Raw genomic sequence first — 24778 nt, 5'->3', positions numbered from 1 at the left:
GCACGGTCTAGATAGGGTTAAACGAGGCTAAATGCTATAATTTATATGTTGTGTCCCAGTTTCTATTTTAAATTTCGAAATCATAGGATTGATTAAATTTGTTGTCTGGAGTAGAAAATATAGGCTGTCAATGGATTTCGGTGAGTATTTCGGTTACGTAATTAAAGATTTAGACACATATAGAAATCAAAGGTAGCTAGAAATACCATAACATTGTACAATCATATTTCATTTCCACTCACCTTGATAACCTGTCAGCAACTTCCAGTTTCCCGAACGAATAGCAGCGTAAGTAGAGGTGTCAAAAATGTCATCAGTCCACAAGTGTGAAGATGAGGATTTTGATCGCCGTTGGAGAGGGTCAATATTGTGGAGGATTTCTTCCCGCGGAGAAGGTGATCCCATGCTGTGGAATTGTCAAGTTAAGTCGCTAGATAAGGCACATGCCTAATTGGATAATGAAAATTTTATTTATTTTTCCGGGGAAAAGGCGGTCTTGATATACCTTTTATTTAAAAAAACGTTACATTTCAATTCTTTAAAGGCAAACGTATCAGAGAACTCATGCCAACGTGTGTCCTAAGCACCCTGATGCAAAAAATTATAATACTTAGTAAATGGTCTATGCTCAAGGCATACTAATGACAAATTGTAAGTTATGTCATATATATATTTAGAGGGAGGGAGAGAGAGAAAGAAAGAGAAAGAGACAGACAGACACAGGGAGACAGAGGGAGAGAGCGATACATGTCACAAAAAAGGACCTCACCGAAACCTTTCAGTCGATCTCGTTAACCTTCGTCATATGTTTGGTCCACTCTCGGAAAGGCAGCAGCGTGATGACGTCAAGAGTAAATCAAAAGTGTTGGGGAGACGGAATCTACCAACCTCACGGTTTGAAAAGTGGATCACAGAGTTGACAAAGGCTGACGAGATCTAATGAAAATATATGGTAAGTTCCTTTCTTGTGTTGGAACAGAACTCAAACAGTAAACTATAAAACCTTCATATTGCTTTCTTTACCTTATTGCGTCCCAGACATCAAATCCATCCAAAGACTTTGTGTTATTTTTTGATGCACGAGAGATACGAAGTAGAGTAGGGAACCAATCAGAGATGTGAATAAGAGCATCACTTTTTCGTTTTGCTTTCTTCAGTAGTTTGCTGGTAACAAAACCAACACCTCGTACTCCTCCCTCCCACAGGGTACTCTTCCAACCTCTCAGCGGCCAGTTACTTCCAGCGTTTCTCCTAGCACCGTTATCTAAGAATGAGACAATAGTTAACAGTAAGTTTAAAAAATCAACATCAATTTTTGTATTTCAAAACTAATGAAATTATAACCAATGATATCATTGGCAATGTAATTTAGGAACCGATATATTATCAAAAACGTTTCCCCTATGGGCTTCAAATTGTTTAATGTGCTGGTTTGGAATTCTTTGTTCAAAATAAAATTAATTCAAGAGGGTGAAGACATAGGATATAGGTAACCAAAACAGGAAAACTTCTCAAATCTATGTTACGATATAGCCTGTTTAGTACATTAAATCAACATTAAAATGTAACATCAAAGCATTACAGATAAAAATTAAGAAGGCTTGATGTTCTCAATAACATAATCGTTTCGGGCGTTTTTGCCATCCTAAAACAAGTAGGAAGGTTTTCAGAACAAGCTTGGAGTCCTTGGTGTTATTATCATCAGTATGATTCCCCACTGTATAATGCATGCGTTTGTAGCCGTAAAAACGTCCTGCAGCTGCATTCATTCTTCTTCTCCATCCAATGTGACTTCCGTCTCGTGGACTCCATTAGCTCCTGGACCTTTGTGCTATCCCCCTGTGCTTCATATCTCAATTTCAGCATGATTAGCAGATTAACGCAACGTTATTTCAAATCTGTCCCCGGACATGGTCTGGGCACTGTTAGCTTTCTTCCGACCAACAGCCATCCAGCACCAAACATGGTCAAACTTCATGTCCACACCCCAACTTCTTAAATAATCTAAAGAATTCTACTGGCGCAGCGAAACAGTACGTCAGCCAAAAACTGCCGACCTTTCTCCCAGCCTGCAGAGAGAGGTGCTGTGTTGCCGTTTTTGTACCGCCTGTCAATAGTCAACATCGCTTTGTAGCCTTTGAAGAACTGTGATGACAATCAGTTGTTTGCGGTAGCAGGTACCAATCTATAACTGTCCTTGGTTCTGCCCGGCTGTTGCAGGTATATAGCATGATAGAGACACTGCAAACACTGTACAGCTGTAGATTCTTTGTAAAGGAGTCCTTATCTTTGAATCCAGGATTTCCAAGGCTCTAAAGCAATGTTGCCCATGGTGTAGCGTGTTTTCACTTCGGCAGAGCTACAGACAAGGGAGCAAATGATTTTATTTTGCATTCATTCCTCCTCTCCTTGAAGTGTTTCGTCAGCCACGTATATATGTGTAAATTTGTTTTTGCCTTCATTCACAAATGGCTGAAGGTGCAAAATGCGACATTCCTCACCTGATGCTTGATCATCAGACTTTCATAAGTTCTCACCAGAAGGCTGAATGTTTCGCTAAAATTTTCTCTGAGAAGTTCACCATCCCCAAAGACGAAATTGACAGAGAGGTCCCCAAGGTGTCAAAGAAGACACATTCCCCTCCTCCGAAGGTGACATTTTGGTCAAAACATGTCAGTAAAGAGTATGCCCTAACTGTATGGTTGTCTCCATGCGAAAACGAGGTAGCTAGGCTTGACTTTATACAAAGGAAAGCGTTGAAAATCATTAAATTTTCCTCAACTGGTCCGTCTAATGCGTGCATCGAACCTTTGGACCACCGCAGGGAAGTTGGTGCATTTACTCTCGTCCACCGTATGCAACACAGAGAGGCACCAGCCCTGTTTTAACCCTATCTAGACCAGAGGGGGGGGGGGCTAAAAGTGCCCGCGCCAACTTTGATGTCACGTAGCGTCTGAACGGCTAGTGCTAGAACGACCAAACTTGGCGACTTTTCCTAAAATATTGTTGGCAACAATTCTCATTCATTAGAATAAGATAATATTTTTTGTGTTGCCATGGCAACGGGTTTCTGACAGGCATTTTTTAATACTAAATTTAGTAATTTTAGTTTCAACAATAAAATTTTATGGGTTTTATGTCAAGTTACCCATGGTTTCTAATATTAATAACATCCCAGATAATTTTATGTAAATTTTATAATTAAAATGCATAATTAATGCTAATTGTATGACGTCATTGGCCCAAATCCAAGATGGCGGACCATATCATAATAACAGGTATATACAGGTTATTTTCCTTAAAATTTCATCAATACTTCTATTCCTTTTGACAAAAAAAATTAAGTGAAGGTCTTTAGTATGTTTACAATTTGTATTTTAGGCTTTATCATGAAAAAAACTATTTTTGAAAATTCAAGATTTATGATCCAAAATGGCGGACATCTTAAATATGAATGAAGTCATTTTATGACGTCACTGGTGTTGCTATGGGCAACATAAGACTTAGTACACCCTAATATTCTGTCATAAACACTTTTGTTAAAGTTATGTTGTAAACTATTTAATTTTTAGGGTATAACCTATCTTGACGGTTTTGGCCAATAAAATCAAATTAATGACGTCAAAATGACGTCATATTACGTCATAACGACATAAAAATTGCAGATATTTACCAATTTTTACTAGTACATCATCCTCTGAAAATTTGGTGGTCATACGACATACCGTTCGCGAGTCAAAAGACCCCCCCCCCCGGTCCCCCCCCCCCATGCTCAAAAAAGCCCGGTTTAGATCACTGTACGAATTTCCACAAGTTTCCAACAAGGGACACGTTGGTGAAACATGACATGTCCCAGCCGTGTACATAAGTTTCCACGGGTGTCCCATCCCGGCGTGTCCACTGTTGGAAACCCGTGCACACAATGGGACACGCGAAGTGTACAGGATTTCCCACTGTTGGAAACGTCTCGTGTCCTGACTAATTATCGTCACAATGGAGTATCCAACCTAAGAAAATAGGCACGGCAATCTATAAGCAGTTTTGTTGTGTTTGTTTACACATATATTGCCATTGGACTTTGCGAGTCTGGCTTTACAGAGCAGACTATTTTGCTTCCGCACCAGGCTATATAGATTGACCGCCGCTAAAGAATCTAGCAGGATATACAAAGCTTGGTATGAACGCCGGGGTCTAAGAGTTTCCTGCAGTTTATACTTAGTATATGTCGTTAACGTTTTCTGTACATGGCCCTACAGCGCATGGATGTACAATAGAAATAATTATCACTCCGCTTTAGTAAATTTTCTGGTAGAAATGGCGTGAACCCCTGATACATTTCGGCGTATACTATCGGTAAATCAAGAAAGCACTCCGACGGACGCCGATAGAGTGATAATTTGCAACACGTTGTTGTAAACGAAAAGAAATAGCTGAAGATAATAAACTAAAGACTTGCTCACGCGCGATCATCTGTAGCGTGTTTTGTTTTGGGTACCAAATTATAAACTCAGCCTAGAAGTGCAGGGGACGTGCAATTTTGAAATTTCTACTGCAAAAATTATGTTTATTAGTGGAAGTCATAAGTGATCATGATTAGTTTTTTTGTTGGTTTAACTAAGAGATATTGTAATGCTTCGCAGTATTTTTCCGATGTATCTGTTTCCAAACTTACTTGAATATTACCATATCGACTATAACCCTTACTACCTAACTAACAATGTAGAGATTTCTTTGTCTGGTAGCTCGGCTTTCTCCATAAATTAACGCCTTATTACGTCGACGCCATATTGGATCTACGGTATATAATAGACAAAAAAAAAACACAATTACTGGTCAGAACTTTCCCAAACTAGGCTATTGGATAACCTCGACCTTGATACATTTCACGTGGAAACATGTCCGTTTTCATTGGTGATGAGGGGCACCCCCTTGGCGTTTTTCAAATATTTGCCCACTGTGTATTGTGGTGTAATGGTCAGACGAGATGCCGTCTATGTTTAAAAATATCCCTGTTTACCATGTTTGGTTTTTGTAAAGGAGCCTTAGTTTAACTTCCTTGTTTTTATTTCATTTTCTTGAACAAGAAGTTGTAAACATTACACAGGTTAACTGCAGAATGTATTATGTGTTACGCATATGCAGACTTGGTAATGTTTCGGCGCATTTTGGCGTAAGATTAGCCTATAGGGTTTATTGTTTTTTAAGCTTTATAGCGTGAATCTTTTTCACATTAGACAACTGGGACATTTCACAGCCCTTTGTGTCGGTCGTTATTCTTGCAGTGATCTGCTCGCGCTCTATTTTTGAAATCTGTCATTTAGCACGCCGGGTTGTGTAACGTGCATTCTACAGTTCTCCTGGACACAAACAACACGCTAGGACTTAGTGAGAGACTGGGAAATTTCGGTCTACATCAACACCGAGGAATATCGACATGGCGTCATTTCCTAGCGTCTACCAGGCTCCGGGAAGCGGCTGGAACCGTAGCGGCAAACTGTTTTCACCAGCAGCACCAACTACCTTGGCATGCTATCTCTCCATTGGGCCGATTTCCACTCTTTCCAGCCACTTCTCAAAGCCTGGTAAAGACTAGCTGTTTCCAAGACAAGAACGCCGCGGGACATTGGCAATACGAACTGGGCTAGACGTCTCTCCAGACAGAGGTTGATTGGGAAGATTGTGAACTTCAGTCTATGTCCCGTTTTTTTAAAGCCGGTAGCCTACCCTAGGGAGACTAGGCAAGACGAGCTGAGGAAGGATTCCAAGGACTGGAGACTCATATCTGCTCCCGAGACTGTCATCGTCTACATGCCATACGTGGAAGGACGAACAGGCCGAGATCTACAATTTGTTTCAGATGAACCTGTGCTGACAGACTCGACAAAACACACTGGAAATTTGGGAGGTGCATAAAATACATACAGATCGGAACCTCCTGATGACCAGTTTGCAAAAAAAAAAAAACAGCCACAAACACACACTCACACAAAGACCAAGCACCATTTACAACTAATAAAGGCAACTAAAATATCAAAACAGGGGGGGGATAAAGGGGGATATATAGGAGGCCATGATGCTACTTTCCATTACAAAAGGTATATTTGAGGCGTGGCCGGGTGGGTCTGGGGGGAGATAATTACGATAATTGCCGCTAAATTATGCATAAGTCATTCGTGGAACAAAGGCAAACACCTGAAGTTTCCACACGTGCACACAGATATCCCGACGATGTGCACACAAATTTCCACCATAGGACACGAAATGGAAATTTGAGCGGTCCGTTTCCCACGTTTTCCACAAGTTTCCCACAGCGAACACGCCGCGTGTGCACCTTGGAAATCAGTGGAATCCCGCGGAAACTTCGGATTTCCTAGCGCGTATCCATAGATTTCCACGAGGGAAATCTCGGTTTTCGCCCGGTGGATAGGGTTAAATGACATTGTTCCTAAACACAAAGAGGTGCAACGGCTGACACACCAGTCGAAATCCCGGCACAAAAAACACGCTGGTGGTCCCCGTCTCCCACACCAACAATATAAGAACATTTGTACCTACAACTGTTAGTCTTCCGAGTGAGATCGGTAAGAGGACAAAGATTCAAACGTGAAGTTAATTCTTTCCCAAAACTCTGACAGCGTCCTTTCTAGGCAGTCCAGCTGCTAATGCTGAGTGAGAGCTTACATTAATTTAAAAAAAAATTGAATACTTTAAGTTTCTCTCCAAAATAGGTAGGAGTCTTTGTAGCGGATCTTTTTTCTTTATTCAGGAAATCCACGTCACCTGCATACTCCATGCCTAGTTCAGAGAGGGGTTGATTAGGTATCACAGGTGTGCCAGCCGTTGCTCGGCTCTTGACGTACACTCCATATAGCATAGGACGATAAGATGGCAATACGGCTAATGTCTTTGATGAAGTTCTTTGGCGGTTTTGTTTTAACTACGTGAAACAATGTTTATAACTTTATAACATAAAATTAGGTCATATATTCAAAACATGAAAGTCTTGTCTACAAGAATTTTCTTAGGTCTCAGGTAATCTTAATCCTAACAATTTCTAGTTAATATCAGTTGAGTTATTTTGTTTACTGGCTAAGATAGACACAGAAAAACACCGAATTAGAAACCTTTTTTAACTTGGAAGTTATAACAGCATATTTTTTTACATATCCCCAATTATGAATCGTTTGTATTGGCCTTAAAGGTAATTTTGATTTAAAGGAAACACAAACAGAATCCAAAATATTTTGTAAAAATTTATTCACTCCCTTTGTCTGAAAATAAAAAAAAAATGTTCCTTGCTTTACCGAATTGCAGCCACATTCCTCATTCATAGTTTTAATTCTTCAGTCATGTTGTTTAACTTTCAGGTAAACAGATTTTAAGTCAGTTGACTCATGATTATGGGCATGGCCGGCCCCAAGAGAACTTTAAGTCATTTGACTCAAGGCACAGGTTTGAATAATTTGACTCAAGACGAGCACTCAAAATGGGAATTTAGAGCCATTTGACTGAAGCCAGGTACTTTGTTCCATTTGACTCAAGACTGGCAATCGAGCCATGTAAATCGAGACGGAAACTCTTAGTCATTTGACCCAAGAAGGGTACTTAGAGTCTTGGAATCTCTAAGTCGTCTGACTCAAGACAGGTATTTTGAGTCATTTGCCTCAATACGGAGACTTTGATCCATTTTAAGATAACTTCAAAAGGATTATCTTATGTTAATATTTTGTAGCTGTGTACCTCTTGATTTGATGATTCGATTTTGAACTCCCTAAAGTCACGTTATGGTATTGCAGTGGAAATTCCATATTCAGTGTCTTGTTATCTGAACACGCTAGGGTCACAACTCACCAAAGATATCTCTTGAGCTCGTTAAGATGTGATAAGGGTCTGTGCCCCTAACAGTTTACCTGCCGAGTTTTTAATAGTAAAGGCTAGTTACTCAAGAACCGGTTGGTAGATTTGAATCATATTTAGTGTGTAAGCTTCAAGAATCATAGACATATTTAGATGACAGTTATGGAAAAATATCTTTAAATGATTTATTAGGAGATCCTAGAACTGCTACGTTTTATCATAGGTCTTTTGAAACTTGTGACAGCATTCATTTGAAGACGAGAAACTTTTACTCAATTTGATGTGTTAATTTGTATAAATATTGAGGAAATCGTATAACATCTGCGTCCATAATATTCACAGGGTCCATAATATCGCCACCTTGAGAAACAGTGTGCTTAAAGATATTTTACTGCAACATACTTTTGTTATGCACTCCTTCACATCTCAAATGTACATATCTAGTGTATGTTGCAGTAAAAATATCTTAATGCACACTATATCTCAAGGTGGCGATATTATGGACCCTGGTGATATTATGGACACAGATGTTAATTCTGTTGTTGTAACTGCTGCAATTATCAAATTTGTGGAATTTTAATTCTTAAAAGAAGTTAGGCGAAGGTAACAATTATAAATGAAGAAATATCCAAACCAGGATCTAATTGTTAAAAATTTATGAGTAGATTCTTGGATAACCTTCTTTTTCTAATATAAGGCAGTCACTGATTTTTGATCAACTGATGTAGTAATTGCAAATACTATATCTATATAACCAAAAAGGGACATTGTCATATTATAAACCAGCCTCCAAGGTCAGCATCAATAGTCGACAATAAGGCCGCTGGAGCCTAGAGTGTGAAGCGTGCAATAGAATTCTGCCAAATGATATGGGTTGATTGTATAATATAAGTGGAGAAAACAAAAGGTTGCAATAATACCAGGAGGTATCAGGTTACCGAAGGCTGTTTTTCAAGAAAAAAACCTACATACCAGATAGTATCTTTTAGCTGTCTTCGAAAGTATGCAGTCGAAAATTGCCCTTCTTTACCTGTAGAAAATATGAGAACTGTATCGTTCCACAATCCCGTCTTTCTCAAGGCGTCAGTAACATTCCCCACTGCCTCATCCATCGCTGTCACCATGGCGGCGTATGTCCTGACGAGGGTATTCTCTACGTTCTTGTACATGTCAATGTACTGTCGGGGTGCTTCGAGAGGTGAATGGACAGCTTGAAATGGCAGGTAGAGAAACATCGGCTGAGGAAAATTAGGTAAAAGTTTTCTTAACCTATTCCTCAAATGGAAATTCGCAGAATTAAAGGAAGTGTGCAAGTGGAAGAAATTATCTAAACATCATTAATTTTAATACATTTATCTAACCCTATGCAGACTGGGTCTATGATAGAGATACTAATGTCTGAGAATACTGGCAACACTAACGTAAAAAGGACGTCATAACGTAAAAAGACGTCTTGAGATGATATAATCAATATTCTAGCTTTCTGCCATCTTGTATCACTAGACGTAAATTTTTAACAAATACAGTTTAACCCTTGTCCTGCTGGCATTCTTCTACATATTTTCAAAATGACGTCATGTTTAGGTCATTGACCCTGCGTTTTTTGCTCTGTTCTTTGTCAAAAATATGAAATTTAAAATGTATAAAATACATTATCAAAGTGTTCGAAACAAGGCCACCTCAACTTTAAATTTTTCTCTGACCCAAAATCTGGTTTAAATATGGAGATATTAAAGAAATACTTTTCTAAAAGATGGTTGATTTTTAATCCAAATTCTAGCACCGTAAGTAAGTAAAGATTTTTTATACTTTGAGTTATTTTAATAAAACTATTAGATAAATTTAATTCCTTATGTATTTAAGACTTAAGTGTATGTTATAATGTTGATTATGATATAACCATGATAATCAGTTTTATCTCATGCCCTTTGCGTTATTTTGTGCCCTTTGCCCTATTTGATAACAATAATCGCATGCAATATGTCGACATTGTATCTAGTAAATACGGTTATACCTTGTTCTGCGGATGGTTTCGTATGATTTCGATAGCTTTTGAAGCAAACAGGTTGGTAGAGTAGGTTCCGTTTTGATCAAGGACAGGTTTGTCTTGGTCTCGTAGGTCAAGCCCGTGAAATGCGTTTGGATCCTTTGCAAAAAGGTTCGGCCTCCGATGTGTCCAGTAGTCCTCACCTCCGGTCAGGTAACCTTGATGTCAAAAATACACAGAAAAGTCTAAGGCTTACTTTCCGTGTGGAAATCAAATCATTTTAATATAAGGTGTTTTCTTTTCATTTACATAGATACAGGATAAATACTGTTTTGGTCTGATGTATATATCTTAAAATTTTTGTAACGGGACTGAAAACAATCGTTACGCAGGATAATGTCTGCATACTGAACATGTCATGTTGTTATGCTATTGAATAAATTTAACGAGACAACAATTTCGCCTCCGTTTGGAGCCAGGTTGACCGGACCGTGTCAACAGTACAAGATGCAGCGCACACGTTGTCACAGTGCACACTTCATCTTCAGTTTAGGCCAAATCAAGCAAAGGTTACACAAGGTGAACGTGAGGAGGGCTATGGACCCTGATTAAATCCCATCATGGTCTCTGAAACTGTTCAGTGAAGAACTCGCTCCTGTCATGTGTGGTGTTTTAATCCCATATGTCCAGAACTGTACATTCCCACAGATGTGGAAACATGCCATGGTTAGAGCCGTGCCGAAAAACCCAGACCGCATTTCCGTCGGACTACAGACAGATTTCTCGTGTCAGTAGGGATTGAGGGCCCGTTGAAATATGCTCTTATACGGAAAACAGAAAGATACTTGACCTCTTCACAACACGCTTTTCTTCCAAAACGCTCGACGGTCCTTATCCACATACTACAAGCCTGGCATGACGCGCTGAACAGCAGTCCAAGAATGGATATCCACGCCGTATTTGTAGATTTCTCTCGATCCTTCGATACGATTGACCACGGCCAACTGCTACGGACCTTGGTAGATCCGGGTATTCGTCAGGACCTTTGGTCGGAAATCTCCAGTTACCTTGAAGACAGCACACAGATGGTGAAATGGGCTTTGTGTCTGTGAAAGCCCACAAAGTCCTGACTGGTGTCCCGCAAGGTGGCTTGCTCTCTCCACTACTGTTTGCAATATGTATAAACTCGCTGGACGTCACTTTGCCAATGTCGGTTACTCCGGTCAAATATGCCGACGACTTGACTACATTCTGCAGCGAGGGACGTTGTATGACAGGGGATGTGGAAGGGTCTGTCTCTTGGGCTGACATACAGAGCGGAGTTCCCGGGAGTTGATAGTGATGGAGCCATGATGCAGCTTGTAGAAGGTTGCTAGCCTTGCTATTTTCCGCCTTACTTCTAGAGTAGCTCAGTCGAGCTCCTTCAGCATGTCACCAACACTTGAAGTCCGGCGAAAGCGGTTGCATACCCATCTAGCTGCCCTACGTTGGACCTTTTCTAGAGTAGCGATGTCCTTAGCATTGTGCGGGTCCCACACGGTACTCGCGTACTCCAGAATCGGCCTCTCTAGGGCCTTGTAGGCTGCTTCCTTGATTATCTTACAGGCTACCTTGATGTTTCGCCGAATAAGGCCGAGAGAGAAGTTAGCTTTGTTAGTGATGTTTGATACATGTCAGCGTGTGTTACAGGTCAGCTCAAACAAACCTATCTCAGTAAAGATGAAAAGTATGAGACATTTTAACAATGTGATCTACGCACTAAGCCCACACGGGCCATTGGTGTAAATTATCTCCTAAATACAAATATAGAGAGATAGTTGTCAATGGCATAGAGCAGTATTAAGGTTCTTGGAATGAAGGACATTGCACGTCTTTTATTTTTGCTAATCATTATTCGGTGCCGACGTCCCCTACGGATACTGTAGTGACTGTCTGACGGGCTGGCTATAAATGCCCAGAGGGGACAGATATTATCCTGGAGGATGTTGTCAAGTGTTCTCAGGGTAGCTCTGTTACACCCCCATGAAACTCCTTCCTCTTCGCCCCCGCCGTTCTGCTTCGCCCCCGCCCCGTTCTGCTTCGCCCCCGCAAAAAATCTGCTTCGCCCCCGTCGTTCCTCTACGCCCCCGACGCAATTCTGCTTTGCCCCCGTCCTTCTGCTTAGCCCCCAATGGCGGCACAGCTCACAGTCGACACGAAAATCGTCTGCAAAATAACAATAAAGGCTGTGCCGCCAAATTTAAAGTAGCCCATGCTCCGGCAAACATTCTGGACCACCTTTCTGCCAAGTGGCGTTGCACAAATCCTTCCCATTCAAAAGTTTACCCCTACCTCACGGCCCGTCAGTGGTTCTTACGTTTATAAGTACTGGCGGGAAATTTCACTCACGGCTGTACTTCTAAACGCCAGTACTTATAAACGTAAGAACCACTGACTCTCTCCCTTTGTAGTGTGTGTGTGTGTGTGTGTGTGTTTGTGTGTTTCGCAAATGTGTAGTCATTATAATTTAAGAACGCCTTTATGAATTGTAATGATATTCCGAATGTTGGTAGGTCCTAGAAAGACAAAGTCAATGATAAACCTCCTTGTGGATGACCTTGGTATTGCAGCAGAACTTAAGGTTCTTGTATATTTTTTCCTGAACATGCTATGGTTTTGACTTTTAGTAGCATACACAGGTACATAATAATATGCATCTTATGCATGTAAAGACTTAATTTGCATAATTAGTAGAATGTTTTGTAATTACAGTGTTTGACATAATATTTTCATTCACGTAATGTATGTATGACTATAAAGACAGTCGGAACATTAACAGATATAATTATGCAAATATGAAAATTGTTCACTTATGAATGACTCCTTACTAGTAATTGATGGAGATTTTATACCTTGTGACATCTGTTATTTAAAGTTTAACATCGCTATGCATATATTAAGCTGATATAGATGTCATTTAAATAATTAGTTAGGACATGTTGAAATAATACATCGTCAAAGGACAGGAATTTCACACGCAGAAGTTTTTAATTTGAAAACCACGAATTTAAATTTAAAAACATGCTCCTTATTAGCCACTCTAAGCGCCCGAAAACTCCTATAGTTATCTACTAAATGTGGTCACACGCAGAGTCTGAGTCATTATTACCCACATAAATATGTACTTACTAGTAATTTTCGGTCTTTAATTGTTAGTGTATGTGTGTTAGTGTATGCCTTACCGTAAAACCTTTCAAATCCCCTGTGCAGTGGCATGTATTCCTTTCTGTAGAATCCAAGGTGCCATTTGCCCACGATATAAGTGCTATACCCATTTTCCTTTAGCTTCTGGGGTAGGGTAATTTCATCTAAAGGCAGTCCATGGGGGCGGTCGCTAGTTATTACACTATGCTGCATCCCATAGTGAATCTGCAATAAAGGACATCTCTTTTTAATTGGTAACAAACACTGCTATAGTACACATCCTAAAACACAGCTAAAAAGAAAAAAAAATCTAAAAGCCCGTATTAAGAAAATCATCTTGACGTTTGGTATCGGTATGCCATATATTGTGTTTTCTCCTGTTTCTTCTTTCCCTCCTTCTCCTCCTGCCATTTCGTTAAATGGATTTAATTTCCTAATTTTTGGGCCAAAAAAAACCCATACAATTTGGCATGAAGCTAGAGTGATCACAAACCCCATTGCGCTTTTCGTCAAATTTTATATTATTTAATACTTTGTCAAAACGGGTCTGAATTTAGACATTGACATAATATGAAGGAACATTTCAAAGACATATCTCTTTGAATAAAACCTACCTGATACCTGCCTGTCATGAGCTGGCACCTTGACGGGCTACATATGGGCTGCACATAGTAATTCTCTAACGTAACTCCCTCTGATGCCAGGCTATCAAAAACAAACAAAAAATAGCATTGTTTATCAAATTAGGCGGTAATAACATTTTTTTCATTTATTGTTTGACTCCAATTACATATATTCTCTATGTGAAATTGCCATTTTTGCTTGTAGGTTCATCATTTGTGACCTCCACATTGATATTGGTTATTTTTACATGGCAACATTAAGCTAAAATCAACTTGAATATGTAACAAGTATGGAATATTCATTGATAAAATAGCATATTGGGTCCTTATTTTAAGTAATGTATAAATAAGGTTATTTTTGATGATTTTTACATGTCATAGATTACAAAATGTATCAAATCGTTTTTAATGTAAACACACAGAAACATTGCATATTAGGCCTTTTTGTCTCAACTTTATGGATGACACTCTCTAAAGACCCACCAAAAGACGAGAAGACGAGAAGACGATAAAAATCCAGCCGAAATGCATCTAAAGCACAGGAATACTAAGCTGAATTTGGGGCAGTACTTATTACAATAACTAGTTTTAGGGCAGGAATGTACGGCATTCATCAGTTAGCACAGTACTGAGTTATTTATTTCCGTGCAGCCCAGATAGCCTGAGCTGGATGCCGTCCTTTTTAGGGTCCGTTCACACGAAGACGCTGTAAGCGGTTTCAATCCAGATACAACAGAAGCCGGATTTAAGTGGCCTCATGGAAACTCTCAAAATCGCATTAGAAGCGCCTCGATCCCAAAGCACTTAACCCTACCTAGACCTGGCTTTTTTGGCATCGGGGGACCGGGGGGGACCCCCCTCAGAACTCGCGAACGGTATGTCGTATGACCACCAAATTTTCAGAGGATGGTGTACTAGTGAAAATGTATCATATCTACATTTTTTGTCATTATGACGTATTATGACGTCATTATGACGTCATTTATGTGATTTTATTGCCCAAAACCGTCTATATAGGTTTTTCCCTGAAAACTAAATGGTATTCAACATAACTGTACCAAAAGTGTTTATGACAGAATATTAGGGTGTACTAAGTGTTATGTTGCCCATAGCAACACCGGTGACGTCATATAATGACGTCATGCATATTTAAGATACCCGCCATCTTGGATCATCAATCTTGAATTTTCAAAAATAGTTTTTTCATGATAAAGCCTAAAATACATTGTCAACATACTAAAGACCTTCATTTAAACCTTTTTTGGAAAAAGAAATGGAAGTATTGATAAAATTTTAATGAAAATAACCTGTATATACCTGTTCTAATGATATGGTCCGCCATCTTGGATTTTGGCCAATGACGTCATCAAATTAGCATAAATTATGCATATTTAATGATAAAATCTACATGCATTTATATGGGATGTTATTAATTTTAGAAACCATGAGTAACTTGACATAAAACCCATAAAATTCTATTGTTGAAACAAAAAGTACTAAATTTAGCAAAAAATGCCTGTCAGAAACCCGTTGCCATGGCAACACAAAAAGTTATTATCTTATTCCAATGATAGAGAATTGTTGCTAACAATATTCTAGGAAAAGTCACCAAGTTTGGCCGTTCTACGGCTAGCCGTTCAGACGCTAGGTGACATCAAAGTTGCCGCGGGCACTTTTAGCCCCCCCCCGGTCTAGGTAGGGTTAAATCATGGATAGTGGGGTGATATTTCTTTATTTACATACAATGCCAAAGTTTACGAAGCCGAATGACCGAATAATAACCGAATGATTCCAGGACGAACTTCACGGCCTCTGACGGGACTACGTCGGCATTCGGCCGAGATACGCTGGGAGGGGCACCAGCAAGCAGGTCGTTGACCTCTGACAGTGATATCACACTACCTTGCGTGTTATTATTAAACAACAATGAATGTAGATTAGGCGAATCGTGATCGGGCACGGTTTGAAAGGAACGTGTGGCAGGTGGACCAGATGCGAGGAACACTAGTTACCCGAATCGCGGTTTAATGTGTTTAACAAACAGCCTCCCTGCGTATTGTCGCTGGTTTCCAGGTGGGAGGAGGAAATTTTAAGACAGGTGAAAATCAATTAATGTGCGCATGGATGTCATGCATTCAATAAAGTTTGGCCTAATCTTTATGTATGTACTAATGGACATACTCGGGTTTTCTTCTTCACTTATACACATTCAATATTTCGCTAGAAACGTTTGTAACGCTTGTGGTACCAGATCAAAGTGGCTCACACCAAAAGCCCATTTTAGAACTTATAGCAACATAGGTCAACTTGGCGCCAAAATTTCTCTCCCAGGAGGTCGCTACTGGCATTTTACCGAATAAAGTTAATCAAAGTTTTTTAAGGTGTCCTTAAAAGCTCTATGCCTCCATGATGTTAATGCCATAGCACATGCCTAAGACAAAACTGACGTTGTTCTACAGTACCAAGGTAGGAAACCGGGGTCCACATTTGACGATGGCATGTTTATATCCTAATAACATACCAATATCATCACAATCCATAACGGCCTTCTGAAAATTATTTCAATGGCAAATATTAGGAAACACACAAACTGACCAAAAAATACCTGATTTTTTTCAGAAGCTATAAAAAGATAAATAAATTTACTATAGCAAACCTGTCAAGGTTTGGAGTTTGTATGAAGGACCCATGATAACCAATGTCATTCCAGCCGTAGTCGTCCGCCAGAATAAAAACAATGTTGGGTTTTCTACTGGGCAACCCTCCACCGGCGTCAAACCTGATAATCAATGATACAACTATTATTGTATAATTGATAAATGTCATAATAATCATCAGTAGCTAATTTAGGCAAGTTGTCACATTATGAGATAATATATGCAATTACACACTAGTACACACTAGAAAAGTTTTATAACGGTTTTATATAATGAAAGTTATTTACCTTAGCTGCACTCCATGCCAGGAATAATTGCTAGTAGATATAATATCAAACCACAAAAACACAAACAGCACAGATGCAAAAAACAAAAGGACCCAGGATCGACGATTGTGCAAAAACCGTCGTAATGAACGACCATACTGAAAAAATATTACTGCTTCCATCAAACGCCTCTCGTCACCGACGTGCAGAAAATACTGTTACTTTTAGTGGTTTTGTAGGTATTGTATTTACTAGTAGTTTTGTGTGAATCTGCCGAATCGATGTTCTAAAGACATACACTTCCAGTAGTCTTTAAAACTGTACAAGTATTGGGAACACGTTCAACTGGTAATTATAACAATGCACATGCGCAATAGCCTTTATGAATAATGCATCGTCAACCGTGTCTCGTGACGCATGAGACAGTCAATGTAGTCCAGCTTGCTCTATCAGCAGTCAGTAAATCTAGAATACGGTTGATCTAAGTACGACGTGTCATCCCTTTACATAAGGTAAGTGCTGAAAGCCTTTCTCTAATAGTTCAGTATCTGCAATAGACAGTGGAGGTAAAGGTGACCGCCAATGCACGCCGCAGTACGAAAATCCGTGGCCTCGGCATACATATTTTTTTCTTCATATTATCAATTATTTGTAACATTGTTATATAGGAGGGGTGGAAATTAAACCCTGCTTCTGATTTAACACTATCTAAACTAGAGGGAGGCAAAGTCACTATGGATAATGTATGAATGTCTGGCGGTTAAACCAACACAGTTGGTGAACTCTCAATACATATTATGACCTCATTACGACACAGTTTAAATATCCTTAAGACAGGAATCTGCGGGAAACATTGGACTTTCGAACGAATTCTCTATGAGAAAATCTAACCGATTTCCCGAGCTGACGTGCAAGAGTGACCGAGAGAACAACACTGGTTGACCTACGATGACTGCTGGCGATGGTATCCCACAGCATCACAATGCACGACTGGTGACAAGCAGTTGACACATGTTTGTTTTAATAAAATTTATCTTGGCTGTGATGAATGTGTCTTGTTTTATAATTCAGTTTTTACATCACCATTGTATATAGCCCGATGCCAACAGAATATTATGTACTGTCCAAAGTGCTTACTTGAGTAAATACTTGAGTAAATCCATTGACTATAGAGATGACGCATATGTAAAATACTAAAAATTTTGCTTTGTACTTTTTTCAGACGAGCTTTAAAAGGACTGATCATGAAATGGCTTACTTTCACCCGAATACTTCTTGTAGCGCTACTTCTTTTGGCGATACTGTGCCTAAACTTGGAAAAAGACATTTTCAAAGCTACACTTTACATCAGAAATAGGACCCGGACTTACGGTTTGTTAGGTAAGCCAAAGGTATAATGAGTTACCGGTTTTAATGGGGGGGGGGAACCATTGTTAAACTATACAAAGAAACAATGACAAAAACGAATAAGGTAAAACCATCGCAATGAGTTACTATGATTAATTTTTTTCTAAATAATGTACAATAACTAATTCAGCGTATTTTAGTTTTAATAATGTAAGTTTTCAGGTTCTCTTGTAAGATTTTAATTTTTTTTTCATACATTCACAGCTACGGCTTTCTTAGTCAAACTCTGTATTATGCAAACGTTTTGAAAATGACCTATCAATACCGTTAGAGAAAAACATATAAATAGGTCAATACTAATGTTGAGAACTTACTAGATGATAACGTGTGCAAAGGGATGGGTCAAGGTTGCGTAATTTGCGCACTTATAAACCTTAAGCCATCTGACTACCTATTCACTATTTGTTACCAGGATTCAAAGTATTGAGAGCGTAGACGGAAAGTAAAGTTACCTATACTAAAAAATGAAAATAGTTGTTAAGTTCCGATGATACTGTAAATTGAAATAACTTGATGTTTTAGACCAAAAACGTACTGCAGAAAGGATACAGTCTGAGAGAATCGCAACTTTGAAAAGTTACTGCAGGACGAACGACACCAAAACCACGGTAAATCATTAATATATCAGCAACATATTAAACTAGAGTTAGAGGAACACATGCCTTCGCCGTGTCAAGAAGTTTTTGAAGCGCTGAAACTTGAAAGATCCATCCACAACTTCTCGAAGTTTAAAGTTGACCTGCATACAGACGCAAACCTGACACTCTGACGAAAGCCTTTCCATTTACGATTTCATTTAAAAGTGATTGCACAATAGAATTTATGATATGCATTGGTTCAAGTCACGTAGTAGGCGCATAAGAAACCAGACTTTCCGTAAGATGTTATATGAGTAATGTATTGTTCGTTGAAATGAGTGAGTCGTAGGGTATCGTATGTTAAAGTGCAGTCAAGATAAAGGATAGCAACATGTAGGGAATGTCATTATTAATTAACTCATTGTTCTACAAATCAAACTTGTAATTTGCATCCCGGGAATATGTTGAAATTATTGAGTACACATTAGATGAGCTGGCTCAAAAGCTTTACCTTTTTGGATAGAGTAATGCCTATAAAAACTAATTATTAGTAAAATATATACTAGTATCAGGATTAATAGAAAAAAAGATTTTATATACGCATCGCATTAATTAAGTTTTTTGTCCCTTCTGTTTCTTTGACAGGAATTTCCGACGCGAAGACGATTCATTGTTAATGAAAGATATAAACTTCTATATTGCCAAGTATTTAAAACTGGAAGCACAACTACGTTAACCATTTTACATAACCTTGAACACAATGACAGAAGAAATACACACGACATGAGAGAACAACTCAATGACTTGCCATTCAAGCGGCTCAATACCTATTCTGATGAGGAAGTACGTTTTCGATTTGAGACGTACACCAAGCTTATTATTGTCCGGAATCCATTAGAGAGGTAAGTAAATAGTGAATAGTAGAATTGTTTGTACTCAGCGTAAATCTTTTCGCATTTGTCGGGGGGTATGTTTTCTGTTTGGTCTTGGTTGAGTGACTGTGGTGTGTGTCTGTATCTATGCCAATATAAAAACAAGAGTGGTTTTAGATGGACACCGTTAGTATTTTTGATGTTATTATCTTAATAATATCAAAATGATATTTTCGTTAACGTCAACTGAAAATCTACCCATCCTGAGAGTACAGATACGTCCCTATGTTTACTAATGAAGGGCTCTGCACAATCGGAGTACCGGCGAAGGAAGTCCAAAAGGTCCGTCGAGAAATACATTCTAATGAGGCCCCTGGTCCTCCCGGGATATCCAACTTCTTAAGGAGGACAATCATTAGCACCTCCTTGTGTAAACTTTTTACTCTCAACGAGCCAACTACCTGCCGAGTGGACCCAGTGTAATGTTTTACCTGTGTACAATACGAGGGGCAGTACTGACCCCTCCTGTATTTTTATCACCGGAGACTTGAAACACCCTCTAGTGTTCTTATGCAGGAGCTTGAATTGAGCATACTATTGACCAGAAGACACTTTCACTCCCTTGTTATGATGTATAAACTGCTCAATAGTCTCATCCTCTGTCCTCTCATTTGCAACCGCTGATACCCATCAAACGACTAGAGCAAAAAGTCACACGCGTACAGCTCCAGAATTCTACGCACCCCCAACATAGAACTTAGAGCTACAAGACCAGCTTCTTACCTTACCCGTCGCGACTGTGGAACCTGCTGTCTAAATCAATAAAGGAGGGGTCAGTACTACCCCCCCCCCGTATTGTACACAGGTAAAACATTACACTGGGTCAACTCGGCAGGAACCACGCAGTATCAGCACATTCAATAACTAGTGTCACCCGGTCAATAGGCAAAAACATCAGTCGGACCGGAACCTTAACAGCTAGAACTCATGTGGACAGGAAGTAGCTGTCGAACTAGTGGGCTGATACGTAATAGTAGATAAGATGAAGTTATTACCTTCGACAAGAAGGTTATGTTTTCATGGGCGTTCTTCTGTGTATGTGTGTCTGTCTGTCTGTCTGTAAGCACGATAACTCGAGAAGGCTTAACCCTCAACAGAACACCTTCCCGGACTGATTAATCTGTACACCTGGGGTCCGCGCGGACCCCAGAGCATTTTTTTGCTAATTTTTAGAAATTGTCAACATGCTACCAGCTCAATTGTTTTGCAAACTGATGTGGGAACCTCTGTGTCCACATTACATACAAAAATCATACATTTTGAACTTTTTCTATTTTTTGGTGAAGAAAAGAAGACAAGAAGAAATACCCGATTTTTAAACCCATTTCAGACTGAAGGGGCTTTTGAGGCCCAACTTTGATCTCAGATAGCGGCTAAACGGCTTGCGCTAGAAGTATCAAATTTGGAGACCTTTCTTAAAATGTCTCTGGAAAAAAGTTCATATTAGTTTTATACTAGTAAGTTGATTTTTTTTGTGTTGCCATGGCAACGGGTAGTTTTTTTGAAAATAGAAGTAATTTTGGTTTAAGCATAAAAATTTTCTGAGTTTTATATAAAATTACACTTCTTTTCCAACATTAATAGCATCTTACATAATTAAATATAAGTTATTTTAAATTAGCATATTCTTTGCATATTAAATGATGACGTCATTGGTCAAAATCCAATATGGCGGACTATATTATTAGCTCTGACGTCATATGACGTCATAATTACACCAAAGTTATTAAAATTTAATTCTATTACTACACCATTCTCTGAAAACTTGGTAGACATACGATGAATGCATAAAAACATATAAAAACGGAATAAGGTAATGTATAAGAACGCCAGTGTATCCATTATGATCGAAAGCCGGCTGGGGTCCGCGCGGACCCTAAAAGAAAATCAGATATAATTTTTTTTTTATAAATGGTAGAAACGGAGTTTTCTGAACTGTATTGAGAGACAACTTTGTGGGTGACAATTACCTAAAATTTCAGAAAAAAATCTTTAGAAACAAAAAAAGATATTACAGAATATATAGTGCTGGGGTCCGCGCGGACCCCAGGTGTACTGTTTAGGGTTGAAGGGGCATTGTGTGACATTTTCACAATAGAAAAGTCTATTTTCCATTCTTTTCTTTACATAGTACGTTGACTTAACCCTGGATATTCCAGAATAATACTCAGCAACAAAAAATTCAACATCCTTTGTCCTTATAATCTTACAAAAGTTTGAATGATCTCCTCTTCAAACCTCTGGCCACACCGCACATATGGCATTATCCACTCGTAGTGGTGTGGCCTACCTCCCAGTGGGGTGTCAGTTGACAGCTTACAAATTTCTGAAAGACCTCACCGTTTACCATATTTTTTTAATCTCTTTTGAAGGGACAATGACCACAGTTTATTGATTCCCAACGAAATACACTAAGTTGATAATCATATTCCACTTTATGTCAAAGATACGAGTGTTTGCAAAGAAGCTAATCTTATGACATGTGTCCCTGTCTATCAAGCCTGCCATGCCCGACCAATTAGCCACACTGGGGGGGGGGACCACTGTCTGTTGTTATTGTTGTTGTTGTCCTGAGCAAACCGGTGGCACCGGGAACTGAACGAGAGCTGTTTAAACGGACAAAATATACGTCAGAATAATGACACAAATATGTTGAAAAGTGATAGTAACTGTTGATAACACCAACATTTAGTACAATTAGAATATTTGAATTTTTTTCGTAAAAAGTTGCATATGAAGCTTTAAATGGATTGTCGTCATATTTCGTAGATGGGTAGGTCTTAATGAGACCTTGTAATTATATTTTGGGCCCCCTGTCAGCTTGTTATAGTACTGCAGCGGAACTTCCTGTTTTGATATCTCATGATCTAGACATGCTAGGGGCACAAAATTTGAAAAGTAGGTAGCCGTTGTGCTGGAAAATGAGTGACGTAGGTTTGGGCCCCCTCGCGGCTTGCTCTAGAACTGCAGGGGCGATTGTTTGAAATATTAAGGATAACTAAAGAACCGGTTAGCGGATCTTCGCGATTTTGTTATGAAGGTAGCGTAAGTGATGATGTAATTTAAGTGATGATGTAATTTGCATAATTTATAAGGAAATTAAAAAAATGCTGTATTACATTATAGGACTATTCAGCTTGTAATATATGTAATTAAGAACAATAGAAACACTTATATTGATTATTAAAATAAAGACTCAATTTGCATAATTAATGAAAACAAAATGTCATATTTCCATAATGGTAACTGCCTGGAATGTCATACTTGGGGTATTTGAAAGTTAAGTAAAGGTGAATATCATCAAACATAACTTCTTTAAATAAGGACATCATTTTCATAATTTATGAGGAAATGATGAATGGCTTTCTTTATTAAGATTATGCTGTCTTTTGGTGGAGATTATGTTAAACTGATATAATTCATGCAAATAAGGATCCTATTTCCATAATCAGGAGGAATAATCTTTACTTTGTCAGTCATTAACATTCATTGTTATTGGACGTTTATCGTTAGGTATTCGATTTATTCATATTTTTGTGCGGGACAACACCAACACAGTAGCTGTCTGTGCCCCACATTACAGATTTTTATGCATTTGTTGATTGTATTCATTTGTGTTCCGCATAACTCGAGAAGTTGTGAGAAACTGACTAGAGCGCTATGCACTGGATAGGTAAAAAAAGTCCGAACATAACGATATGATTTTGTTTAAAAATTCAGACTTGTATCAGCATGGGAGGACAAATTCTCTTACGCCCCTTCACGATTCGGATACCGGAAACAGTATCATTCTATGCTTAAAACACTTCTCTCAAACACGTCAAACACAGAGGTACGTTCGTTTTATCAGTATTTGATTCAACTAACGCGAGGTATATAGATGGTAGATCACGATGTTTGTACATTTCATTGAAAACAAATATAAATGTATCACAGCCGTTGACAAGCAGTCTGAAGTTAGGTGCACATGTGATATCTTAATTAAGGCTAAACTGAGATTGGAGTGGCCAAACGTAACCCGAGAAAATTCACTTGCATACACGTGATCCAAAACTAGAATATACCACCTTAATATCTGATCCAGATTCTGTATGAGGAACTATGAAAGAGGTGTTAGTGACACGGAAATGAAAAGAACCTAAAGTGGGTGTCACTCGAAGGCAGGCAATCCAGCCTAAGCATGATGTACAAAATGACTAATAAACTGATGGACGTATCAACTACTGGGTACCTTAAACCAACTCAGAAAAGCATGCCTTTGAGTGTTACAGTTATTAAGTACGGATTAAAAACTCATTATTTCCTAGAACTATCGCAGCTCATTATTTCCTAGAACTATCGCAGAGTTGAACTCGTTGTCATCACGTAAAGTGTGTTACGCCGACGACCGGTTATAGTGGCTATACAGAAAATAGAAAAATAAATCAAAACCTTTTTAACAATACATCTTTCTTTTCAGTTAGGACCATTTAAACTGCTTCCCGAAGGTACTGACAATAGATCATACCCAATAGTTCCGTTCCCGGCATTTATTAAAGCGGTTGGAACGAACAGGACGGAGTGGCAAGATCCTCACTGGCAGCTGATTTCAGACCTATGTGCCCCTTGCCAAGTAAGTAATATGTAAGTTATTATGGTCAGCAATAAAATGGGAGAGAGGGGGTAGATATGGTTAGGGGTTTTGATGCAGATACTATTCCAAGTTTAAAAACAGTTTTACCTGTTCGATATTTTGAGAAAAATATTTTCTCGTATTAATAACCCGATCTAGACGGGGGTGGTGCCCACGCCAAATTTGCTGTTGTAAACCGTCCAAACGGCGCGTGCTGGGGCCACCAAATTTGGTAACTCTTGAAAAATATTGTTGGGAAAAATTTAATGGCAGTGATATAAGTTAAAAATGTTATTCGTGTTGCCATGGCAACAGGTTTCTGGTGCATTTTCTGCAAAAATCAGAAATTTAGTCTTAAACAGTAAAACCCGTGTGTTAATTTACATATGTTTTCTAGTACTAAAAACATCTAATGTAAATTAATGTCATTCTTATCTATAATTTTAATAATTTATGCCAATTTGATGACGTTATCAAAGATCTTAAAATCTAAGATTGCAGACTATATTTTAAGCTCATGTAAGATCAGGTACATTTCGTTTTTTTTTCGATATTTTTTTTAAATAAAAGATTACTTTCAAATCTTCTTCTTCTTCTTCTTCTTGAGTACTCTCTAACCACCCCTACTGGGGTATCACTGAGAGGGGGGGGTGCGACGGACTATTGCTGCGCGGCC

General features: G+C 38.8%; 2 protein-coding genes across 3 annotated transcripts in view; one reads left to right on the top strand and one right to left on the bottom strand.

Moving 5' to 3' along the window:
• Window positions 1-16907, bottom strand: part of LOC109470804 (arylsulfatase B-like) — a 20153-nt gene extending 3246 nt beyond the window's left edge. Inside the window, exons 1-8 of the mRNA XM_019769881.1 lie at window positions 16595-16907; window positions 16307-16429; window positions 13642-13732; window positions 13066-13252; window positions 9872-10062; window positions 8888-9095; window positions 1024-1264; window positions 243-406 (exon numbers count right to left, since the gene is read on the bottom strand). Of these exons, the coding sequence (XP_019625440.1) occupies window positions 243-406; window positions 1024-1264; window positions 8888-9095; window positions 9872-10062; window positions 13066-13252; window positions 13642-13732; window positions 16307-16429; window positions 16595-16755 (1366 nt within the window). The 5' untranslated portion in view covers window positions 16756-16907. The remainder of the gene's footprint in view (window positions 1-242; window positions 407-1023; window positions 1265-8887; window positions 9096-9871; window positions 10063-13065; window positions 13253-13641; window positions 13733-16306; window positions 16430-16594) is intronic.
• Window positions 16908-17032: 125 nt separating this feature from the next.
• LOC109470807 (carbohydrate sulfotransferase 12-like) overlaps window positions 17033-24778 on the top strand; it is a 12113-nt gene continuing 4367 nt past the window's right edge. Inside the window, exons 1-6 of one of the 2 annotated variants that reach the window (XM_019769884.1) lie at window positions 17033-17566; window positions 17796-17953; window positions 18503-18588; window positions 19204-19460; window positions 23211-23322; window positions 23950-24102. In XM_019769884.1, coding sequence (XP_019625443.1) covers window positions 17818-17953; window positions 18503-18588; window positions 19204-19460; window positions 23211-23322; window positions 23950-24102 — 744 coding nt within the window. In that variant the 5' untranslated portion in view covers window positions 17033-17566; window positions 17796-17817. Of the gene's footprint in view, window positions 17587-17795; window positions 17954-18502; window positions 18589-19203; window positions 19461-23210; window positions 23323-23949; window positions 24103-24778 lie in introns of both variants that reach the window. The other variant, XM_019769883.1, reaches the window with a different exon arrangement.

Source organism: Branchiostoma belcheri, unplaced genomic scaffold (genome assembly GCF_001625305.1).
Source record: "Branchiostoma belcheri isolate BF01 breed outbred unplaced genomic scaffold, Haploidv18h27 scaffold233, whole genome shotgun sequence".
Classification (NCBI taxonomy): Eukaryota; Metazoa; Chordata; class Leptocardii; order Amphioxiformes; family Branchiostomatidae; genus Branchiostoma; species Branchiostoma belcheri.
Note: the sequence above shows the minus strand (reverse complement) of the source record. Positions and strands in the feature narration are given on the sequence as shown.